Here is a 20,114-nt window from a genome sequence, read left to right as displayed (position 1 = left end):
GTTAACGAGGAGCTGTCTGTCAACATTTCAGTGAGATTTAGAGATTGATGAAATATTTACCAACAAATAAAAGTTGTTTTTCAGCTAACAGAAAATCTAAAAAAAAAATGGCGACATGCAATCACCCCCTCTGCCATCAGGAACGTTCTAGGAGGCGTCTTGCGAGTCGCCCTGCTGCTGTAAAACACAAAAGAGGCAGATTCTGATATTAGATATTAGGGAAAAATAAATATAAGAGGGTTTTGTCTTTAAAAATACCTTAGGGGTTGCTCCAGCTTCAGTCTGACAAATATGAGTACCAAAATACGAAAAAAAATGGAGGGAGGAAGAAATGGAGGAAAATCCCTAAGTGTGGTTTATAACAATCTACGAAATTCAAAAATGTATGTTCAGCATTTAATATAAACTGACTCTGGGCCCTGGAATCAGTTTTGCCTCGGGCTGCAGAATCCTTTGGAAAGCGGTGGTGATACAAGAGACGCAGAGACTGAGATAATACTTTAGACTCTGCTTTTATTCTGCGGAGGGCAGCAGCTGAGAAACGAGAACCTTTGGCCAGATAGTAATTCATTATTCAGCATGTTTATGTATATTTCAAATGACTGATCCCAAACACAATGCAGAAAAGTTGTTTTTCATTTTAGACCTGGTCAGACAAGCTTTTTTGTGTTGTGGACTCCGCCTCATATGCTTTGTACCTCTGACATTTGTTCTGTTGTTCTCTAAAAAGATGCTGAAACAATAAAAACTGGCCATAAAAAAGAAGATACTATTAAAACATCTCTGAATATACTAAAGTAGTTGATTTGTAAATAATGTGTAGATCCATTGACTTTATGGGGGAATCGATCATTAGATGCCTCACTTTTGATCCATATCAGAATTGTTTTTAGAATTTGTGAAAAATAATTGTGATTCAACAAAAAAGAATGAAGTGGAACCTAAACACAAAGTATTTTGCTGACCCTCTGAGGTGACTCGCCCCGACTTTCCTTAAGGTTATCGTTTAGAAGCAAAGAGCGTAAGCGGACACATTGGCAGAAAAGTCCTCTTCACTGGATGCCCCATTTTTCCTTTTGTCCTCTACCTCTTGCTCTTTACCTTTACTGAATATTCACCTGAGCTGCAGGTTTGCAACCCCGATAATGACGCTGCAATCTGACTGTCGGCTCTAATGCTTCCATGTTTCAAGGAGATTTTTCTGAGGATCACTTATCATGACATGAAAAACCCCCAAAACAATGGCATTATCTTTTTATTAAACACAGATTGATCAAAAAATGAGTGGCATTCCTCTGGGAAACATAATATTTTTAAAAAGCAGCTCCTTTAGCTGCTTGGTTACATTGAAAATAAATACATGCCTTCTTTCTGCGTTCCTGTTATGCCATCCAGGGTCCTGGGCAACCTCCTTTCTTCTGTTCTTGGCGGAGAAGCAGTTTCGTCCTGGATGCATCAGCAGCCCCTCACAAGTCTAATAACTATGAAGTAATGATAATGAATGTGGGTGGGGGTCAGACTACAGGATCTCTCGACCTGCTGGATCTCATCTGCATGGCTTTGAAGTTCCCAGACAATATCATCATTATTGGCAGGATGCTGCTGCCCAAAGCCTCAGCGCTGCGTTTGTGGAAGTTGTTGATGGTGGTGTCACAACTTGGCAAAATGATTCACAAAAAAACAATTAAATTTCCTTTCACCTTCTGGTTTTATCTGCACAAAGAGGTTGTTTTTCCTGTACAAATGTAGAAACAGTTCTGTCTTCTCCAACCTTTGTTTTGGCACAGTTACCAAACGTGTGATTCATTGATCCCTCTTATGACTATGGATACATTTTCCCTTTCCTCTCTAACCAAGTTAAGCACAATTAACACAGTAGCTCTTTTAGCAACATTGCAAGGGGGGGCGTGTGTCAGAGCTGCACTTGGCTGAAGGAGCAGCTCTGAATACCAATCCTCTTCCTCTCACTCCGGACAAATGATGCCCATCTCTGCGTGTGCGAACCTCTCGCTTTCTTCTCTGCTTTCAGCCTATTTTTCCTTCCATTGTTTTAGTGAAATACATCAGCTCAAAGAAGAAGATGAGAAAAAAACAAGCCATTAGGGCGCAGCGGAGAGCACAATTAGCTAAATAATTGAGGTGCATAATGGATGTAGTGAGATTAAAGTAGTGGAATCCTCAAAAATAGCTTTAGAGTCTCAGCTTGAATCTTTTGTGCTCTTTCAGAGGAACTGTAAATCTAATTTATTGCCTCTTTTTTTTTTTTTTTTTTTTTTGCATTTGTCCTATTGAACTTGAAAAACTGAGGTTATCTGGCTTCGTAAAACCACGTCTTTAGTTTTTAGTACCGGAAAACCTACAGACCAGCCGTGGGCAACATTAATAACAGAGACGTGTGTGGACTGGCCTTGCTCATCTTTGTACTGATTGTGTCTTACTCCAGGCCCCCCCATCTGTCTGAGGGTCGCCTATGACCACATAAATGGATGTAGTTGGAGTTCCATAAAGGGGTTTTTCTCTTACAATGCTACCAGGATATGCAACCGGCGTCTTTTCTTGTGGGCGGGTCTCTGCTGTCCACACTTGCTGGCTTCATAGTTCAAAGACCCACTGGGATCATCTTTTGATTCACCTCTGAGTTGTGGGCGGGACTGTTGGAAAAACCCCGTCTACCATAAGTGAGAGCTGTCTGTTTACTCACTCTCCCACTAGCTTACAGCCCCTCACACCCCCACATCCAGCCATACAGTTTGGATGCCATGAAAACCAAGACGTAGGTTCCATTCTGATGCAGGTTAATGCATCAGAATGGAACAGATCAGGGGGCTTGTGACCACGCCCCCAAGTGTATTTTCTACATCACAAATGGAATCTTTCTCAAATTGGATTTGGCTGCTCCTAAATCACATCAATTTAAATGTTAAACCCAATTTTCCATATATATGTCCTCCATCATGAGAAAATGCTACACGAACAGGGTAAAAGCAGACTTTAGAAGCTCAGTGAAGTACTCAGAGAGGCGACATGGATCATTTTAGCAGGTGTAATATTTCCTTTCTTTGTCTTGTAGTTTGACACCAAAAAAACCCAAACAGTCCCAGCAGACTTGTGCGGGATGCACTGGGATCAGATTTGAGGCTGCAGATGTCAGCTTTGCTTCAGAAGGTGCCAGCTGCAGCCTGACGTCTTCACGACGCAGAGGGTTCTCATTGATTATTTACTGCAAAGAATGAAGAAAAACGAGACATAACTGCAGGACAGGAGTGGCGGTGTTAAAAATCTATGAGGTTTTTTTTTTTTTTTTTTCATAATCTGGGAAATATCAGAGCAAGGCAGCTAAATGTTCTGGCAACAGTTGACGGCCTCAAACATTTCCTCAGCTGGAGTCGTTCTGACCCGTGTTGTTGATGCTATTGCCATATTTGGATCCATGACCTTAATGTTTGATACAGAGTACCTGCATGCAGGACAGGAAGACTCTATGAAGGTCATCATTTTGGCCAACAGTGAAGTATATTATCTGGAACAGAGAGCAGAGGAGCTGCAGCGGCAGCCTCTAATCCTCTTTAATTTGTTTTCAGATGAGGCTTTGCAATACCAGCCTGCTTCCTAAGCGCAGATCGCATAAGAACATGGGCTGGGACAGCTGTCTACTCTTCTGGCAGTTTTTAATACAGGTCTGGCCACCCCCTCAGCCCCACCCTGCAGCAAATAAATCTGTTGCTTGGATGCGCCGTTTTTTTTTAAATGAATTTTTTGCGTCAAGAAAAGTTTCCTGTTACTTGTTGGTGGGTGGGAGCCAGATGAGGTTTCCTGCTTTATCCGGATGTGCTTCCTCTCCATCCCACTCAAAACAAAGCTGGACACCAGGTCTGGGTGGGTCCAGTTTGTGTGGGGTTAAAGAAAAAAATGCTTTCCAGCCCCGGCCTGCGTGTTTATCTCGCCAGTTCACCTGCTTAAAAGCAGAATTCAGAGGTGGATTGTTAGTGACAATTTCTTTGAGACAGAACTGACAGTCGTGGTGGGATGAGGGCATCGTTCTGTTGAAGTGATGAAATACTTTTTTAAGGCTCAGACAGAGACAGGGCTTCTAAAAGGTGTTGAACAAAGGAAGCCAGCAGAAGGCTGGTGGTGCAAGAAGAGACTGCCAGGACTTTAATCCTCCCTACAGCGCTGATAAATCGGCATGCGGGTTTCATTTTTATCCCTCTTACTAGTATTCTTGGCCCTTGAGTGATGAACGAACCCAGACCTGCCTTTGAGACCGGTTGATGCAACATCCAGCCGTGGATTGTGCCCTCTGCACGGCCCAGATTGTTGCTGAGACACTGGGCTAACAGGTGGAAGCTCGCAGAGTCTTTGCCGCTTCCCAGAGAATACTCAGATTACTTGTGTGAGGACAGCAGTCTTGTCGGAAAGCTTTGCTGAAATCATATAGTTTGGCAGTTTTCCGCCTGAAAAGAGGTCACTGAAAGAACAAGAAACCTCATATTTTCTTTCTCAAACTTGATGCATTTGAGAAAATGAAAAAAGTTACATCAGGATGATCTATATTCCAATAGTTTAAGACAATTGCTGTAAATCTTCCTAAAATATTGTGTGTTTATATGCTAGATATTAACCTCTCAGCTTTGTAATTATTGAAAAATGTACTTCTGTTGTACTTTGGCCTTTTTCTGTGTAAACGACTTGCCCGATCTCAAACAGTGCCTTACTTTTACTTCATCTGTATTTTCTAAATGCTAAAATCTTATAAATGACTTCTAAATATACATACAAATATTTTTCCAAGAAAGGAAAAATGCTTGAAAATTTTATTTTTTTCTTGTGCATTGGACAATATTGTTTTGTTTCAAGAGAAAACTAGTGGCGTTGTACATCCGGACGTCCTCACTGGCTGAGCGGCTGCTCCATGCCCCTCACTCAAACTCCAAATAAGAACACCTTTTTTGAAAGTGGCTGCTTTTCTGTTGGTTTTATCTCCGTAGCAACTATTTTATTTTTTGGTCACCCAGACATGACAAATAGATCTCTGTCATTTTTAGAAAAATCGGCAAAAGTAAATTAGCAACTGAGGTTTTTTGTGAACCATGCTTACATTCATATCTTATATCATATCGTTTTGTTCCGTTTGAGCCAAAGATTCATGTATTACATTTTCATAATAATGTGAAGGCAACAATGGAACGCCACTTCTGCGAGCTCACTCCGCAAACCAAGTAATTACACTCGAGGAGTTGGTATGATGGATCAAAATTTTTAGGAGTTTACATTTATAGGTGGGCCTAGAGATTTTTGGAAATTCAAGAGGGTGGCCTTTGCCTGAGATCAAAGTTAGTGATTCTTCAGTTGTTGTTGTTGCAAACCTTACCTGGTGGAGCGTGTGAGAAACTTTCTGAAGATTGGTCAAACGAAATGTTTCTTTTCTCATATTTTAGGGAAATGTGAAAATTGTCTCTTTTAAAAATTCATTTTATTTTATATTTCCAATTTTTTTTCACAGGACACTAAAGGTGTGTGCAAATTTTGGTGTGTATATATATATACACACAACAACCAAACAATCTGGTCCTTCAGTCCAGGACGGCTGCATCACAGAATAACATCCAACCATCGACATGAGAGAGAAAATTAGGAGATGTATTTGAAAGGTCACTAAGGTTAATAGAAATACTTAAAAAAATACCAGAAACGTGTTTAAGTCCCTGTACATCCCTGCTGGATGTTTTTGTGAAGCACATGAAGGACTCTTAACTGAAGATGTCTTAATTAAAGTCACTTTAAACTTTATTTATTGCCTCTTTTTCATTTTGTGATGTCATGGGGATCTGAATCTCCTCTTTTTGGGCTATAGGGGGAAAAAAAGGTGCTGGTGAGCTTCCGTGTGGAAAACAAGGGCAAACCAGTGCAACAATGTCAGGAACAGAGACAGAAAGAACATGAAACGGCCTTTTTTACAAAAGCAGCAGTTCTCTATGATAGATTGAGAGTGTGCTTTGTGTTCGCTGGCTGCTGGCTGCGTGCCTCAGATCTCCCCGTTTTACATTCAAAATGACGATCTCTGGACATTGCTCCGTCCTCACACTCATTTCCTGCCATTGCAGATGACCTGCGGTGACGCAGCCGTCTACGGTTTGAATGCACAAACAGTGGTTGATGCCTCTGCGAGTCTGGGTAACCAGGACGACTTGTTTCCTTGGTGATGGCATCAGAACCTCTTTGAGGCCATGATCACTATTATCACTGTTGCACCACGGTGCTGTTTACCTTATTAAAACCTGTGGCACTTAAAAATAGAACAACAACCCTTCAAACTTCATGCTTACTTTTCCCTGATGCTGTAAAAGTACTGAAGACACACAGAAATTAGTATTATCTGCAAAGCAAACTATTTGATCGTTGCAACAATTTTAAACCTCATGTTTGGACATTCAATACGTTTGAGCAGCTCTTCAGTTGGTTCACATTCTCTTTGCTCTACAAGGTTTTCTCTAAATCAGCACGGTCCAGAACTTTTTTGTCTCATCGACAGCGAGAATCTAGAAATAGGAAAATTATTATTAAAATGAGTCAAAATCCTTTTGCTCCAAATTCTTGATAATAGAAAAACTTTATTGAAGACTCAAATTTCACTGTTATTTTTGGTTCAATTCCATTTTAAAGTTTATTAATGTTGGAAAGTTAGACTGGCATTCATTGTTATTATTTTGGAAACAAATATTTAGATTTATGTTCTAAGAAAAAGAACTAGTTTTTCTGCTGATTTATTAAGATGAGCCAACTTTCTCTTTTTATTTACATTTTTGTCATGATGTGTCGAGGCGTGATCAGACCCAAACCCGGCCCATCCATCCATCCATCCATCCATCCATCCATCCATCCATCCATCCATCCATCCATCCATCCATCTTTTTTTCTTCTGAAAACAGTTTTATTTATTTATTCTATGAATGGTGAGACTCCAACCAATTGACCGTGTTCAAGCAAGTTTTAGTTAACAATTCATATTCAGACATACACAGTCAAAGGTCAATATCTGCCATTTTTCTCCATCCATTATCTTTCCTGAAAGCTACAGCAGATCCACACCTTTATGCGCTTATTCTAAACTAGACGCCATCAGTGTACTCATCCATTAAACCTTTAGGACTTGGCATTGTTAAAACAATGAATTACTTTTGCTGTTTACTTAAAGGTTTCTGGCATTATCATCTACAAAAGTTCAATGTTAAGCCAAGAAAACTAAAATCCACACAGACACAAAACGGCCAAGGAAGTGAGTGGGATAACTTGTTCTAAAAGCTTCTTATCTTATCCCAACACATTTCCACCAACTCCTTCAATAGCGCCTTGCACATGCTCCAAAATGCATGACTGTTTAAGTGCATCTGCATTCCCAATGACAGAGATACAGCTCCTGCCAAGTATGAACTGGTTGGTTTATCCATAAATTACAGAGATTGGCAGCAACTGAATAATGATAACAAATAATCTTCACAGCTGCAATAATGATGCTGGAAGGCAGATGAATCTATCTTTAGTTATCTGGAGTTAGGCAGGTTTTTTAATAAGCTCTCAGATATTAACATGTGCTTCCTTCTGCTCGACTGTTAAATGGCAGTGTCCAATTTCAGGTTTGTGTGGGACTTTCACTCTGGTATTGGATTATTTGACAGGTCAAGTCTGTCCAAAAACGGTTCTGATTCTAAAGAGAACACGCACTGAAGTACTATAAAAAAACTAAATGAGCTACAAAAGCTAAATGCCTATACATTGGTTTTATTTACAGTACACACCAAAGGTTTGGACACACCTTCCCATTCATTTGAATGAGAAAGTGTGTCCAAACTTTTGGTCTGTACTGTATTTTCAGCTAACATGCATTTTCATTTAGTTTTCCAACTTTTTATGATATTCTTATTTTACCATAAATTGACAGGCACCATGTTCCCTAAACTGAAGGTTTTCCTCTCTTCTTCAAGCATATGATGTTTTTCTGGTGGTTTTAGTCAGGACCATCAGTGTGCACTGAAGGATAGGCAAAAGGAGATGGATGGAAGGAATTGACGGTTTTTGGTTTGTTGTATGGTAAAATGTTTAGCAAACAATAAAAGAACATTACTTGCAGAACTAAGCCAGCACAATATAAAGTCATTAAAGTTCAAAAGCCCCTACCGCTACAAAAGAGTAACAGACATGTTAGATCAACAGACTGAGCATGACGGTTTTTGACATGATCTCATCATAAACTGAGCAAAAGATAAGGTACAGGAAGGTCAAGGATGATAGAAATTCTCTTTAACCTCAGCTTTTATTTTTTCAACTGTGACATTTTTGTTATGGGGCTGCACAGTGGGGAGGGGTTAGCTCCCCTTAAAGTAAGAAGGCCTTGGTTCAAAACCCAGCTGGGTCCTCTATGTGGAGTTTGTTTGTTCTCCTCGTGCATGTGTGACTTTTCTCAGAGCACTCCGGGTTTTCTCCCACAGTCCAAAAACATGCTTTACAGGTGAATTAGTTTCTCTAACCTGTCTCCAGGTGTGCATGCGTATGTGTGTTTGTGTGGCCCTCCAGTGACCCTTTCAGGGTCTACCCCACCTAAAACAAAAAGTAGCTGCCAATAGGCTTCAGCAACCCAATGACCCCGAAAAGGATTCAGTGGATTTTTAAGATGGATGGATGGATGAATGGATGGATGGATGGATGTGTAACCTATATTTGTATCACTATTGTTACAGCAGGACAACAAGGTGAACTCACTGAGAAGCTAGCTTGTTGGAAGATTGGTCTCTGGTTTTGCACTTTCAGTTATCTGGTTAAAGAGTTAAATGGTAAATGTAGTCTACTTAAATAGAGATTTTCTTCCTGTGCTCTATGGCCGCCTAGCATAGACTTTATATTGTACATGGCTTTGTGACACCGCCTGGGTTGAGTAGCATTTACTTTTCAAAGAGGACTGATAACATCTATTTTCTACGATTGCTGACACTCGCCATTGCAGCAAAAAAAGAAAAAAGTAACTGTACAAACAAAAAAAAAACCTGCAAATAAAGAAGCCAATACTTCCCATTCATCCAATAACCATTGCTTCCCTCGCCTTAGATTATTGTTAGGATGATTATTAATGATGAAAAAAAAAACAGTGGTTAGCTGCCGCAAGTATTTAGCCGTCCGTTGTTTCCCCTCGGTTGTGTTTTGGTCCCAGGCTTTCAGTACCTGTTGTTAGTTGTGTTTGTCGGGTGGACATTGTTCTGGAGTCAGACTGTGCTTTGGTTGATGGAACTGTGTTTTGCTGCATACTGGAGTAAATTCTCTTCACATCTTTCTGCACACTGGCTTCGTTCCCATTAGCCAAAGCTAGCAGTAAACCAAAATGCTCCGGTTTACCTTCAAACCTGGTGCTACATAGCCTAACTAAAGAACACATTAAAAGGTACACTTAGTGACATTGAACACCAACATCTTCACTACGTTCTTGTTCGTTTTCCAATCCGTACTTCTACTTATCACAGCAGTGCAGGGGGAAAAAAATCATCCCCGATAATCCACTTTTGTTGTGTGTTTTTTATTTGCAGCATCATTCTTTTCTTTTTTTCTTATTGGCAGTGTAGTTCTTTTGTTTTCAAAGTTACTTTTTTTTGCCAGGTCTTGGGCCTGGTTTTCCTTGGTATCTCAACATCACGTCTTTTAACCGTAGCCTAGAAAACGGCCTGTTTTTGCTTGAATAACAGCCACACCCTAACTTCCTGATTTCATGGGAACGATGCTCAGTTTTAAACACAACAATCTTTGCTTCTTTGAATCGTCCTGATAAAATAAGACGTGAGTAGAGCTGGAATGACCTGCTCCTTTCCTTTCACACTGTTTGATAAAGAAAAGGGAAGTTAAACAAGGTTTGATACTCACCCATTCCTTGGCCAGCTACAATTTCACAGTGCTGCATTTGACTAAGACGTGTGGGAGGATTGGGTGCATTTCCTTTCAGGCTCCAACTCTTCTCACGAATGACATGATAATTCCTAATGCCGGAGGCCCTTCAGAAAGAGAATCCACTGATAGAGTTCCCAGTGATTGCTATCCGCCATGGCGGCGCGGGCTTGTGGGAGGGTGCTGGATTACAAAGGACGCCTGCTGACAATCTTGAAGCTGAAGCGTGTCATTAAACTGCAAATCACTCTTACTGAAAAAAACAAACCGGCTCCCAGATTTCTGTTTACAAAGGAGGACCTGATCAGAAACCGTCCCCCAGATCTCTGAGCTGTGTGTCAGTCAGCTGACGGGGACATATCGGCACCTGACTGCTGTAATCTTCATTTGACTGCAGCGGTCAGTCATCCTCATCGGTAGATCGCAACATCCTTCTGCTGAATGTAATTGAAAGTTACATCAAACTACCGTTGAGCTTTTCCTGTTTAAAATAATGAGACTGTGATTTATTAAGGTTTCGTTAACGTGGACGGGTGAGAAATTGAAGGAAAATCATCTCAGATCGTCTTTGTTGGGTGCTGTGCTGTTAAAAATAATTGTTCAAACTTTGGAAAGTTTTACTGTCAGCTGCTTTCACAATAAAAGTACTTTTTTTTTTGGACCTCTGATTTTCATCCTTAAAGGAGCAAACACTAATTTCAGCAAAGAAATACATTTTAGGCAGCAAAAAGAAAAATTCACCAAGTATTTTTGTATAGTTACTATTTTAGATTACTAATTACATTTTATGGAAGACTGACGTAACAGTACCTTTTCAGAAAAATGTTACCACATTTTTTTACGAAAATAAGTCTTGAATGTTTTGTTGAGTCATTTGATCTTGAAAACGTGAAATGTCTGTAAAAACACACGTTTTTTTTCTTGACCTAATATATCTTAGACGTTTGCAAACAATGAGTGGTTTTGCTTTAAGAAACAGCCTTACTCGATTTATGGCAACAGGAATGACTCATAATCATTTTAAGAGAAATGTATCTTAAAATGATTAAATTGATTGTTTTAAAAGGGCGGGACATCACAACTTAACTTAAGACATCTTACCAAACAAGTTCTACAAGATCTGTTGAAAGATTTTTCTCAAAACATCTTCTGTTCAATTTTCTCTAACTTGTATTGAGAAGGACTTTTTTTCAGTGATGATTCTTTGGATTATTCATATTATTGCTGCATTACACTGTTATGACATGAAAGTTCTGGCAGCTGCTTCCACTTACAGCATCAGACCACAGCTGTACAGTAGAGCAAAGGTTTAAGTTTGTTCTTGTTATTTGTGAATTATTGGTCTAAATGTCCTAACGTCCACCATAAACACAGAATTAAAGAGCATTGAGTAATGTGAAGGCTGCACAGGTAAAAAAGGACAAACAATTTAGATAACGCAGAAAGAACTGATAAAAAACACAAGTTCGATCCATGAAAACACAAAGCGCTGCACTGATCATGACCGCACAGGAACAGACCTTGAATACGAGAACAATGAAGGCTGAGATTTATACATCAGGAAGAACCCCAGGCGCAGAGATGCCCCCTGAGATGATCCGCCTCTCAACAGCGGGATGGAAGACGCTAAAAGGCTGAGCTTTCATAGAATCCCATAACCATGAAGCTTTTCAGAGACAACAAAAACAATCCCAATCTATAAATTTTATAAACTGGAAAGTCCAGGACAAAAGTGTTTTTGTTTTTTCCATTCACAACCCAGATTCTCTTTTAGAAAAGATATGGATCACCAAAGAAAACTGACATAAAACAGAGCTGTTGCTTCAAATCATCCTTCACCAAACATTACATTTACAATAAATGTTATTTGTGGAAGAAACAAACAAAAAAAGGAAAATAGAGATAATCTGTTAGTTTTTCCAAATAAAACTCGAGGTCCGGCATGCTGGCTGCAGCCATGCTGCATGTGACTGCGGCTCTTAATGCGCAGACGGGGTGAACTCCATGCAGCAACCCTCCATGCTGCATGGTAACCACAGCTCCTCTAGTAATTCAGACTGAACGTCCTTCAAACCAGGTTCCACTTTGAGAAGTGCTGCTCTATACAGAAACATCCGACATGCAGGTTTTGGGCCAAAGTTGAGACTCACAACGTTTGTGCAAAGACCCAGTGACCCCAAGAAAGGACACTCCCAAAAGCGGTAGCCTACTAACAAAAAAACGAACACTAACCTTAAGGAGAATAAAAATAGGTTAGTTAAATTATCTGTCCACACAGCATGTCATTTTTTATGGAGAAATCTTATAATTACATATCAAAATCTAGAAACAACGAAAGCCTTAAAAGGAAAAATAAACTAAAAAAGCAAACCTTTAGTTAGAATTACTTCAAATTCGGAGTCATACAGCCCAATAACAAGTATATTTTGCTAGTTCAAAGCAAACAGTTTGCATTTTGTGAGTTATAATACCTAATAGTTCAGTTTGATTCCAGTGACAAAAAACTAGTGTAAAAAGTGGAAATGATTCTTTTTAGAACAAAACACCATCGAAATGAAAATACAAGTCAGCCCATCTCAATAAATCCTAATTAAATCTAAAACTGACACTTATTGTTATAACATAAAACAAAGTTTGTGTGTCCAAAATAATGGCAATTAATGCCCGTCTAACTGTAAAACAAAATTACACTAAAAATCACAGTGGAATTAGAGATATTTGAGTCAATATGGACCAAAAGGATTTAATAATTTTCAAAACCCCTAACGAGACAAAAAAAAAAAATCTTGACTGCCGATTTTGAGAAAAGCTTGCATAGAAACAACTAAAAACCTGCTAAAATATCTTGAATATCCAGAAACAAAATGTGAAATCTTCGCAGGAATCAATAGCTTGCAGTGAAGTGATGGTGTCCAGTTACATGTTGCAGAATTAGGCAGCATAGAGAAGCTCAACGGTCGATGTGATCTAAGTGATCGCAGGTAGAAGTTTGACAGGTGCTTAGAAAAGTGAGGAGGAGGAGAAACCAAGTGAGAGAAAAGTTCCCAGGATTCTGCTAAAGAAGAGGAATTTAAAAGAGTGCCACACGCAAGTTTTGACATCCTCTGCATTCTTTTAGATTTTATTGATAGGCTTTACACTTTCTGCAGTTTTCTTGGAACGTTATTTTTCCAAAAGCTGTTCCAGTACTTATTTTGGGCTTCTGCAGCTTGACAAAAGTCTTGACAAAATGCTCACATTGGAAATGGAGAGGCTGTCATATCCGGAGTGGTTTCAAGTATTAATATGTCAGCCATGTCTTTTTATTTTTTCACATTTCTCTTTGTTAATTTCTTCTGTCATTCATAGGAGTCACATTAAGTGTTTGGTACAGAGGTCCCTCTTAGAGGTGCTCTTATGGGAGTATTTAGTCAGAGATGGCGTGCATGAACATAATTACCAGTGCAACCTGTTGGATAAGTAAAGGTCAATAGCCGACAAAGTCTGCATTATCAGAAATTAACGCACGCCGTGCGTTAATTTCTGATAATACAGACTTTGTCGGCCATTAACCCGCTTAAACCACGGTCACTTACAAAAGAAATAAATATTCAATTAGTTTTTAGTACTTTATTCGGTTTGGATTGCATTTTTTGCAAAAAGCAGACTATTTGTTACGTGGTGCAGTTTCATAAAAGACAGATGATAAGAAGAGCAGAGAAAGTCCTTCGTCCTTTCATCTTCAGTGACCCGAAAGCAAAGGTAGGCCATGTCCGTAAATGCGGCTGCATTTCCAGCTGCTCCGTCACTGGCTGTGTTTGGTTTCCACGCTGCATCTGGGCAAATGGCTGTTATTAATGGGAGAAAGCATAGTTTGTAGCCCTCATTAGGTTTTGTTCCAACAGAGCCTCTGATGGATTAAGACAAGCTGGAGGCCTCGTCTCCCTCCACAACCAGCTAATATGGGCCAATTAAATGCCCCGCACTCTTTGGCCAAAGCACACTTATGAATTGACTCCTTCAGAGATCTCCAAGGATTCAGCTTCACAACAAAAGCATTCATTTTTAGAGATGTGTTGTGTTTGCGGAACCGTTTCATAATAACTAATTAAATCTATTTCAAACATCTCTTAAAATTAATATTCTCTATATGCTAAATTACCTTAAGGTACGTGCACCCTTTGCAAAATAAGGAACCATTTTTACATTAGTGATGCAACATCGAACTTGTGTACTGGAGCGTCTCAGTGGAACTTGCTTCAGAAGAGCGTAACGAGGTCATGTGACCGTTTCATACGGCGTTCTATTACGTCACTCGCTGTGTTGTCTTCCACAACTTCATAAAATGGAAATTAAATTTAGCAGGGTTTTCCTTTTTCTTTTTTTGAGAAAATAAATTGTTTTTCATGTTACATAAACTTTGGGCAAATGTTTGACTAATTTAGTTGAAAATTATTATTGAAAACTATTGTAACTTTTAGGAAAATCAGCTGCAGCTTATTATGACTCAATTGTAACAAATAATGCAGGCGAGATTGTGGACTGACTGTACATCAGTACAGACGACAGAGTTTCTCCCTTTTTTTTTTTTTTTTTTTTTTACATTTTTGGTTGCTGGTGTCCCTTGTGCTTTTTTCCTGGTTGGAAAATGCTGGTCTAACTGAACTCAATTTCGTTATTCTGTTTGTCCTCTATTAAAAAACAAAACAAACAAAAAATAATTTATTTTAGCACATGCCTTCTGTCAGTCATTTTCAATTATCTGTAATATTTACAAAACAATGTTTAAAAAGCAGGTCAGCATTCCACCTGACTCAATGCTTCAGCATACCCACATGAACAAATCAAATGTCCTTTAATTCAAAATGTACTGAATAGACCAACCTATGAGTTAAAGAAAACCACCCAAACACAGAAAACAGTTCAGTTCAGCAAAAAGGTTTTAGCCACTAGATGTCGCTGTGGTGAGCTGTTTATCGTTTTTGGGACAATTGTTCCAAATTATTTGATTTGCTCATTATTCAATTTCTGCCATCACTTCTTTACATTTTCTTTTAGTCAGAAAGTTTCATTATTTAGATGGAATTTTGAGAGGTTTCCACTTTGACGTACAAAACGCAATAAAACAGTTTTCCTTTCAGAAACTGGGCCCGTAAATGCAGGAATCCAGGTTTAACATTTCATAAATAAACTTAAACAGGACAAAAAACCACGGAGAAACACAAAGGGGGACAGCAGATGACTTGACAATGAAAAAATGAAACCCAGACACCTAAATATAAAAAAATAGAAAATAAATAAAATATATATATATAAAAAAAGCAGTGGCTGAATTTGACCATGTAGGGTTCTCCAGGGATAAAAAACTAAAACACGTTTCAAAGTAAAGCTTTGTGTTATTTGGAGAACATTATACCACTATGTACTTACGTGCTACGATACTAACCAAATACAGTGATGACAGTTGTGTGTCTACATTAAGTCGTGTGTTCTATATATTATATAGAAGCTGTGTTGGATGCTGTTGGATGATCTCCAAAGGATGACTCAAACACAACAACCTGTTGGTTGTTATGTTGTGCGAGCGGCATCAGCCTGCATTTTACCAAGAACATCAAGCATAACAAGACATACTGCTGTGCTGGAGCACTTTCAATGGAAATTTGGCAAATAGCATGTGTCTAATTTATGAAGTCATTTGGATGCCGCTGCATGGATTTTGAATTGCGTGGGAATTATGCCCTCGTACGAGCAAAGCAGAAACTGCTCCAGTTTCCTGTCGGAATCTCCTGAACCCCACTGAACGAGCGCACATGCTACTTTATGTGCTGTTTTGCGAATTCCTCATCCGTCCCCACAAGCCATGGATGGTTTCTCTGAGCTGCATTTTCCACAGTGCAACGTCGTTAATAAATTCTCACCATCCCTGAAACCACTCAAAGGCAGCCACCAGATAGAAAGTGTGAGAAATGTTTTACCACTTCTAACTAAACACTTGACTTAATAAATACTTGCTGAGGGCAGGCGCAGAGTGAGATCCTGCTGAGTTAAGAACATCCGCAGCCCTTTTTTTTTCTCATGATGCGTTTCTGTGGGAAGAGGTTTTCCAGCATGTGGCTGTGGCTGAGGATTTTCTGTCAGCGCATCAGCTCTGTGTTAATGACAAGCAGTCTATGCAAAGGTTTATCCGTTCAATTTGACTCTGGAGAGAAGATCCCCTCAGCTGGCTGATTAAATTAAGATTTTCTAATAAGCGTGTCTAGGTGCATTGGCATGTGAGACGAGCCGATGTGTGTGTTCTCCACCAGAGCTGATACCGAACACATCCGTTAAAGGCAGGCTATTCTACGGTGTAATGCTAATCTTGTCGTGTTTCAAAAGTATTGATTGATTTGTTTTATTCTGCTTGAGAGTTCTGTCCTATCCTCATAAAGCATTACTTACTTCATTTTAACTACAAATTATAAATGCCTTTTATTCTGAGCGTTTGTTTCGTTACCTTTTCTTTACCTGCCGGGGACATTTTCATCAGATTTGCAAAAAGAGAGGCTTTCAAGGAGAATAATTCAGTGGCTTTCTCGAGAAAAAAAACATCCGTTGATTTTTCTTCCCCTGTGATTTTATCAGAAGAACACGTCAGGAATACATGATGGCTTCGTTTGCTACTCTTGTTTATCAAAGGGTCCATGTTTTCGAACTCTGACCTGCTCTCTGGAATGCAACATAACCATAACTACGTTCACACCGCAGCGCTTTACGCTCAATTCCGATTTTATGAAAAAAATGTGATTTTTTTGCAAGGCCGTTCACATTTTCAATTAAATGCAAACTTTTGTGATCTCCGACCCAGAAGTGACCCGCATGCGCAGAAGAGTACTCTACGGGGAACAACGTCACTGTTGTCTGTGGAAGTAGCTAACGTTAACAATGGATGTCAACAACAGTGTTGTCAACAGCGGAGCTCTTTTTGCATTATTACATTTATCTTCACAAAGGAGCCAGCACAATTACAATCTTCTCATTTTAAGAAGGCATTGGAGCCAGGATCATCTGGACCCACTGTTGTGGAATGGGGATGTGTATGTGGGGGGGCCGCGCGCGTGTAAGAGAGAGGAGAGAGTGCGTGCAGCGCAGGAGGGAGTGAGAGGGGGGGGGCAGTGTGTGAACTAGCCTTATTTTGGCCTAATACTGGTTGATTAGACAATTTGCCTTAAAAAAAAAACCAAGCTGCACAGCAGCTGTGTTGATAAATGTTGTAATAGACAGGGACTGCACGGTCATGAAAAACCGAGAAAAGTTTTAGAAATTGAAAGTGCAATTTCTAGGTCCTTGAAAAGACATATTGTTAGTTTGTAGTGCTTTTCTGTTGCAGCTATTAAAAATATTAGGACAAAAATCACAAAAAAAATGGTAATGATTATTGAATGCTATATGCTTCCATACATTACTGCCGTTTTCAGCAGATGTCAGCTGTCATACAGCGCCTCAATTTTAACGACAAGGCAGACAAACTTGGGTGAATTCAGACGTGTCTTGGTTTGATTTAGCGATTACAATAGTCTGACTGAAATGTGTTTATCTTTAGTTTTGGAAATTCAGTGAAAGGTTATGGAAAATCATAGCTAAATAAGTGTACGAACCCTGAACACACCTGCACTTGTGGGTTTTTGTATTTCTTAAACATTTGAATGTCATGATTTAAATCCGCCTAACTGTCCAGTTTAGCACAAATGACAAAGAATCGGAATCTGTTAGGTTTAACCATATAACACCGAAAAATGTCCAAGGCAACATGAACTGAAACTCGCTCCTGTAACCTCCATAACTACCAAAAGTCAACAATTTTTAAAGCTTCCGTGATTCCTGCAGATTCGGATGCAGAGACAGGCAGCTTTGCACTCCGAGTCAAAATCCTTTGGTTTATGTTAAGTGCTTAAGCACTTTACCAACGTAAATGGTCTCAAATCAGCACAAAGCAGAAAATTGCATAAACAATTGAAGATGGTAAATCACAGAATGTTAACACTGGAGCTAAAGTTTTGGTGTTACAGGAGTAATGCAGGTTGCGAAAGTGAAGATTACCGGGATTTCCAGACCATAAAGGCACATTTAAAAGCCTTTTTTATTTTTTAAACCTAACTTTTTATTCGTAAATGGATTCCTTCTGGTTGTGCTGATGTGTCAAAATGTTTGCTAGGGTATTTTTTGTAAATATGTTAACACGGTTAACTTAGCGGTATCAAACGTTTTTTTTTTTTTACATATTGCAAACAAAGCCAGGTTATTGCCAACATGGCTAACAGGTAGCGTGTTACAAACAAATTCTACAGTTATCGTGAATGCATGCAGTTAATAAAGTCTGAGTGTCTGACTTTTCTCGGACTCTATTGTCTCGCTTGAAGCGCCTTACAGTTCAGTCTGCCTAAAATATGACATCATTTTGAAAATAAATTATTATCAATCAATATTGCACACAATACGGGACATACAGTCCATTTTTTGTACATCATCAACACGCAAACATTTTTTCTGAGACTTGTTTCAAAGCAACCATTGAACAGATGTCCCATTCCTCGGGCTGCTCTAGCTTCTGACTAAATGTACTTTCCTGATGCTCTGGTTCACGGTTTTCCATCTGTGTTTCTTCTCTTTTGCAGGTTATTTGACAGTTACCATAGAGCCTTTGCCCCCCGTGGTTGTGGGCGAGACTGTTACTCTCAAATGCAACTTCAAAACTGACGGCCGGCTGCGAGAAATTGTTTGGTACAGGGTGAGTAAGTCGACTTTCAACAGCATTCAATGCATTCAATATGGCTGAATGTGTGCAAAAAAAAGGCACAAAACTTACACAAAAAGAATATCTTTTACATAGGAAACACTTCCCGCATTTCGCAGCATTGTTAAATTAAAGAAATCAAAAATTTCCAATTTTCCAAGACAAATGAAACGATTTTTTCTTTTTTAAATGGTCAATGTGTTTCAAGATTTGCATACAGTTAAAAAATCAACACAATTGATGCACTGCAGGAATAAGAATAGAAAACAATATTGGGTACCCAACATTGCTCAACAATAAATGCACAAAACATGTTTCAGTCCCAAAACATCACTTCACGAAGACAAAAGAGGCAAATGGAATAGTTTGGTTTAAATCCTGAGTTTATTTCCAAGTCTTGTCAGAAATGATGGCTGTGAAAGACTCAAACACAGGACATGGACTCCATGAAAAAAACTCTACAGAGACGAACAAAAACCCCAGAAACAACTTGACCAAAGGGTGTCGACAGGAGGCAGTGACAGAAATCGCAGAGCTTTAACATGTTTGGAAATAACAAATCTAGAAACAGCTCCTGGTCCGGGAACTCATGACCAGGGAAAGGATAAGCCGGAAAACAAGCCATTACTTAAGACGAGAAAACCAAAATATATATAAATGCATGAATCAGAAACTGCAATTAAAAGAGCAACAACTGGTAAAAATGTAAGTCTGAATATGTATAGATTTTAAATGATCTTCTAAGATTTGACCATGGAAACCTGGTCTGTTAGTTAGGATGTGTCTTTTTTGAGCAAACCAGCTTTCTTCTAATAGAAAAACTAAGAAGTTTGATGGTATCTCTGACCTTAAATGAAGGGAATCCCTAAAAAAACACTTTTAAAACCCATAAAGGTACCAAAGGCCAGTGAACCAGGAGGTGCGTACCAGGAGTACATATGTTTTGGCTGATTTATTGATTAAAATGTTGGTGCTAGTACAGAGCAGTAGCAGTATCATGTATGCAATTATCAGCATAAAATGCAGTATTTAATTTTTAATCTAGCAAACATAAAAAGAGATTAAAATATGCAAGACATTCCTAAAGATGAGGCAGCAGGAGCAAAGGAAGAGGAGGAATTGGTTTATTCACTTAATTTAGAAGTGAATAAATGTACTTAGATGGAATGTTTGATGGTTTTGAACTCCATTCAGTAGCGGTTTTAGGCACGGGCAAACCGGGCAATTGCCCGGGGCCCAAATTTAAACGGGGCGCCATCCTCGTGGTAGGAATAAAAAAAACACACGCCACTATTGGTTTACTATTATCTGTTGTGAAGGAAACAGATAATGGTGAAGGGAAAGTGGAGGGGTAGTGGGCGCAGGCAGTGAGGAGCGCAGCCGAATTGCACAACACCTGGATCATTTCGATTACTCAGATCATGCTGATAATGTC

General features: G+C 39.2%; 1 protein-coding gene across 1 annotated transcript in view; it reads left to right on the top strand.

Annotated features, from left to right (window-relative positions):
- Positions 1-20,114, top strand: part of igsf21a (immunoglobin superfamily, member 21a) — a 262,207-nt gene that overhangs the window by 52,777 nt on the left and 189,316 nt on the right. The window contains exon 2 of the mRNA XM_078947780.1: positions 18,561-18,673. Coding sequence (XP_078803906.1) covers positions 18,561-18,673 — 113 coding nt within the window. The remainder of the gene's footprint in view (positions 1-18,560; positions 18,674-20,114) is intronic.

The sequence above is a fragment of the Oryzias latipes genome, chromosome 5 (assembly GCF_053564925.1).
Source record: "Oryzias latipes strain Hd-rR chromosome 5, Olatipes_Hd-rR_3.1".
In the NCBI taxonomy this organism is placed as follows: domain Eukaryota; kingdom Metazoa; phylum Chordata; class Actinopteri; order Beloniformes; family Adrianichthyidae; genus Oryzias; species Oryzias latipes.
The sequence above is the reverse complement of the archived record's forward strand: the minus strand, read 5'-3'. Positions and strand labels throughout refer to the sequence as shown.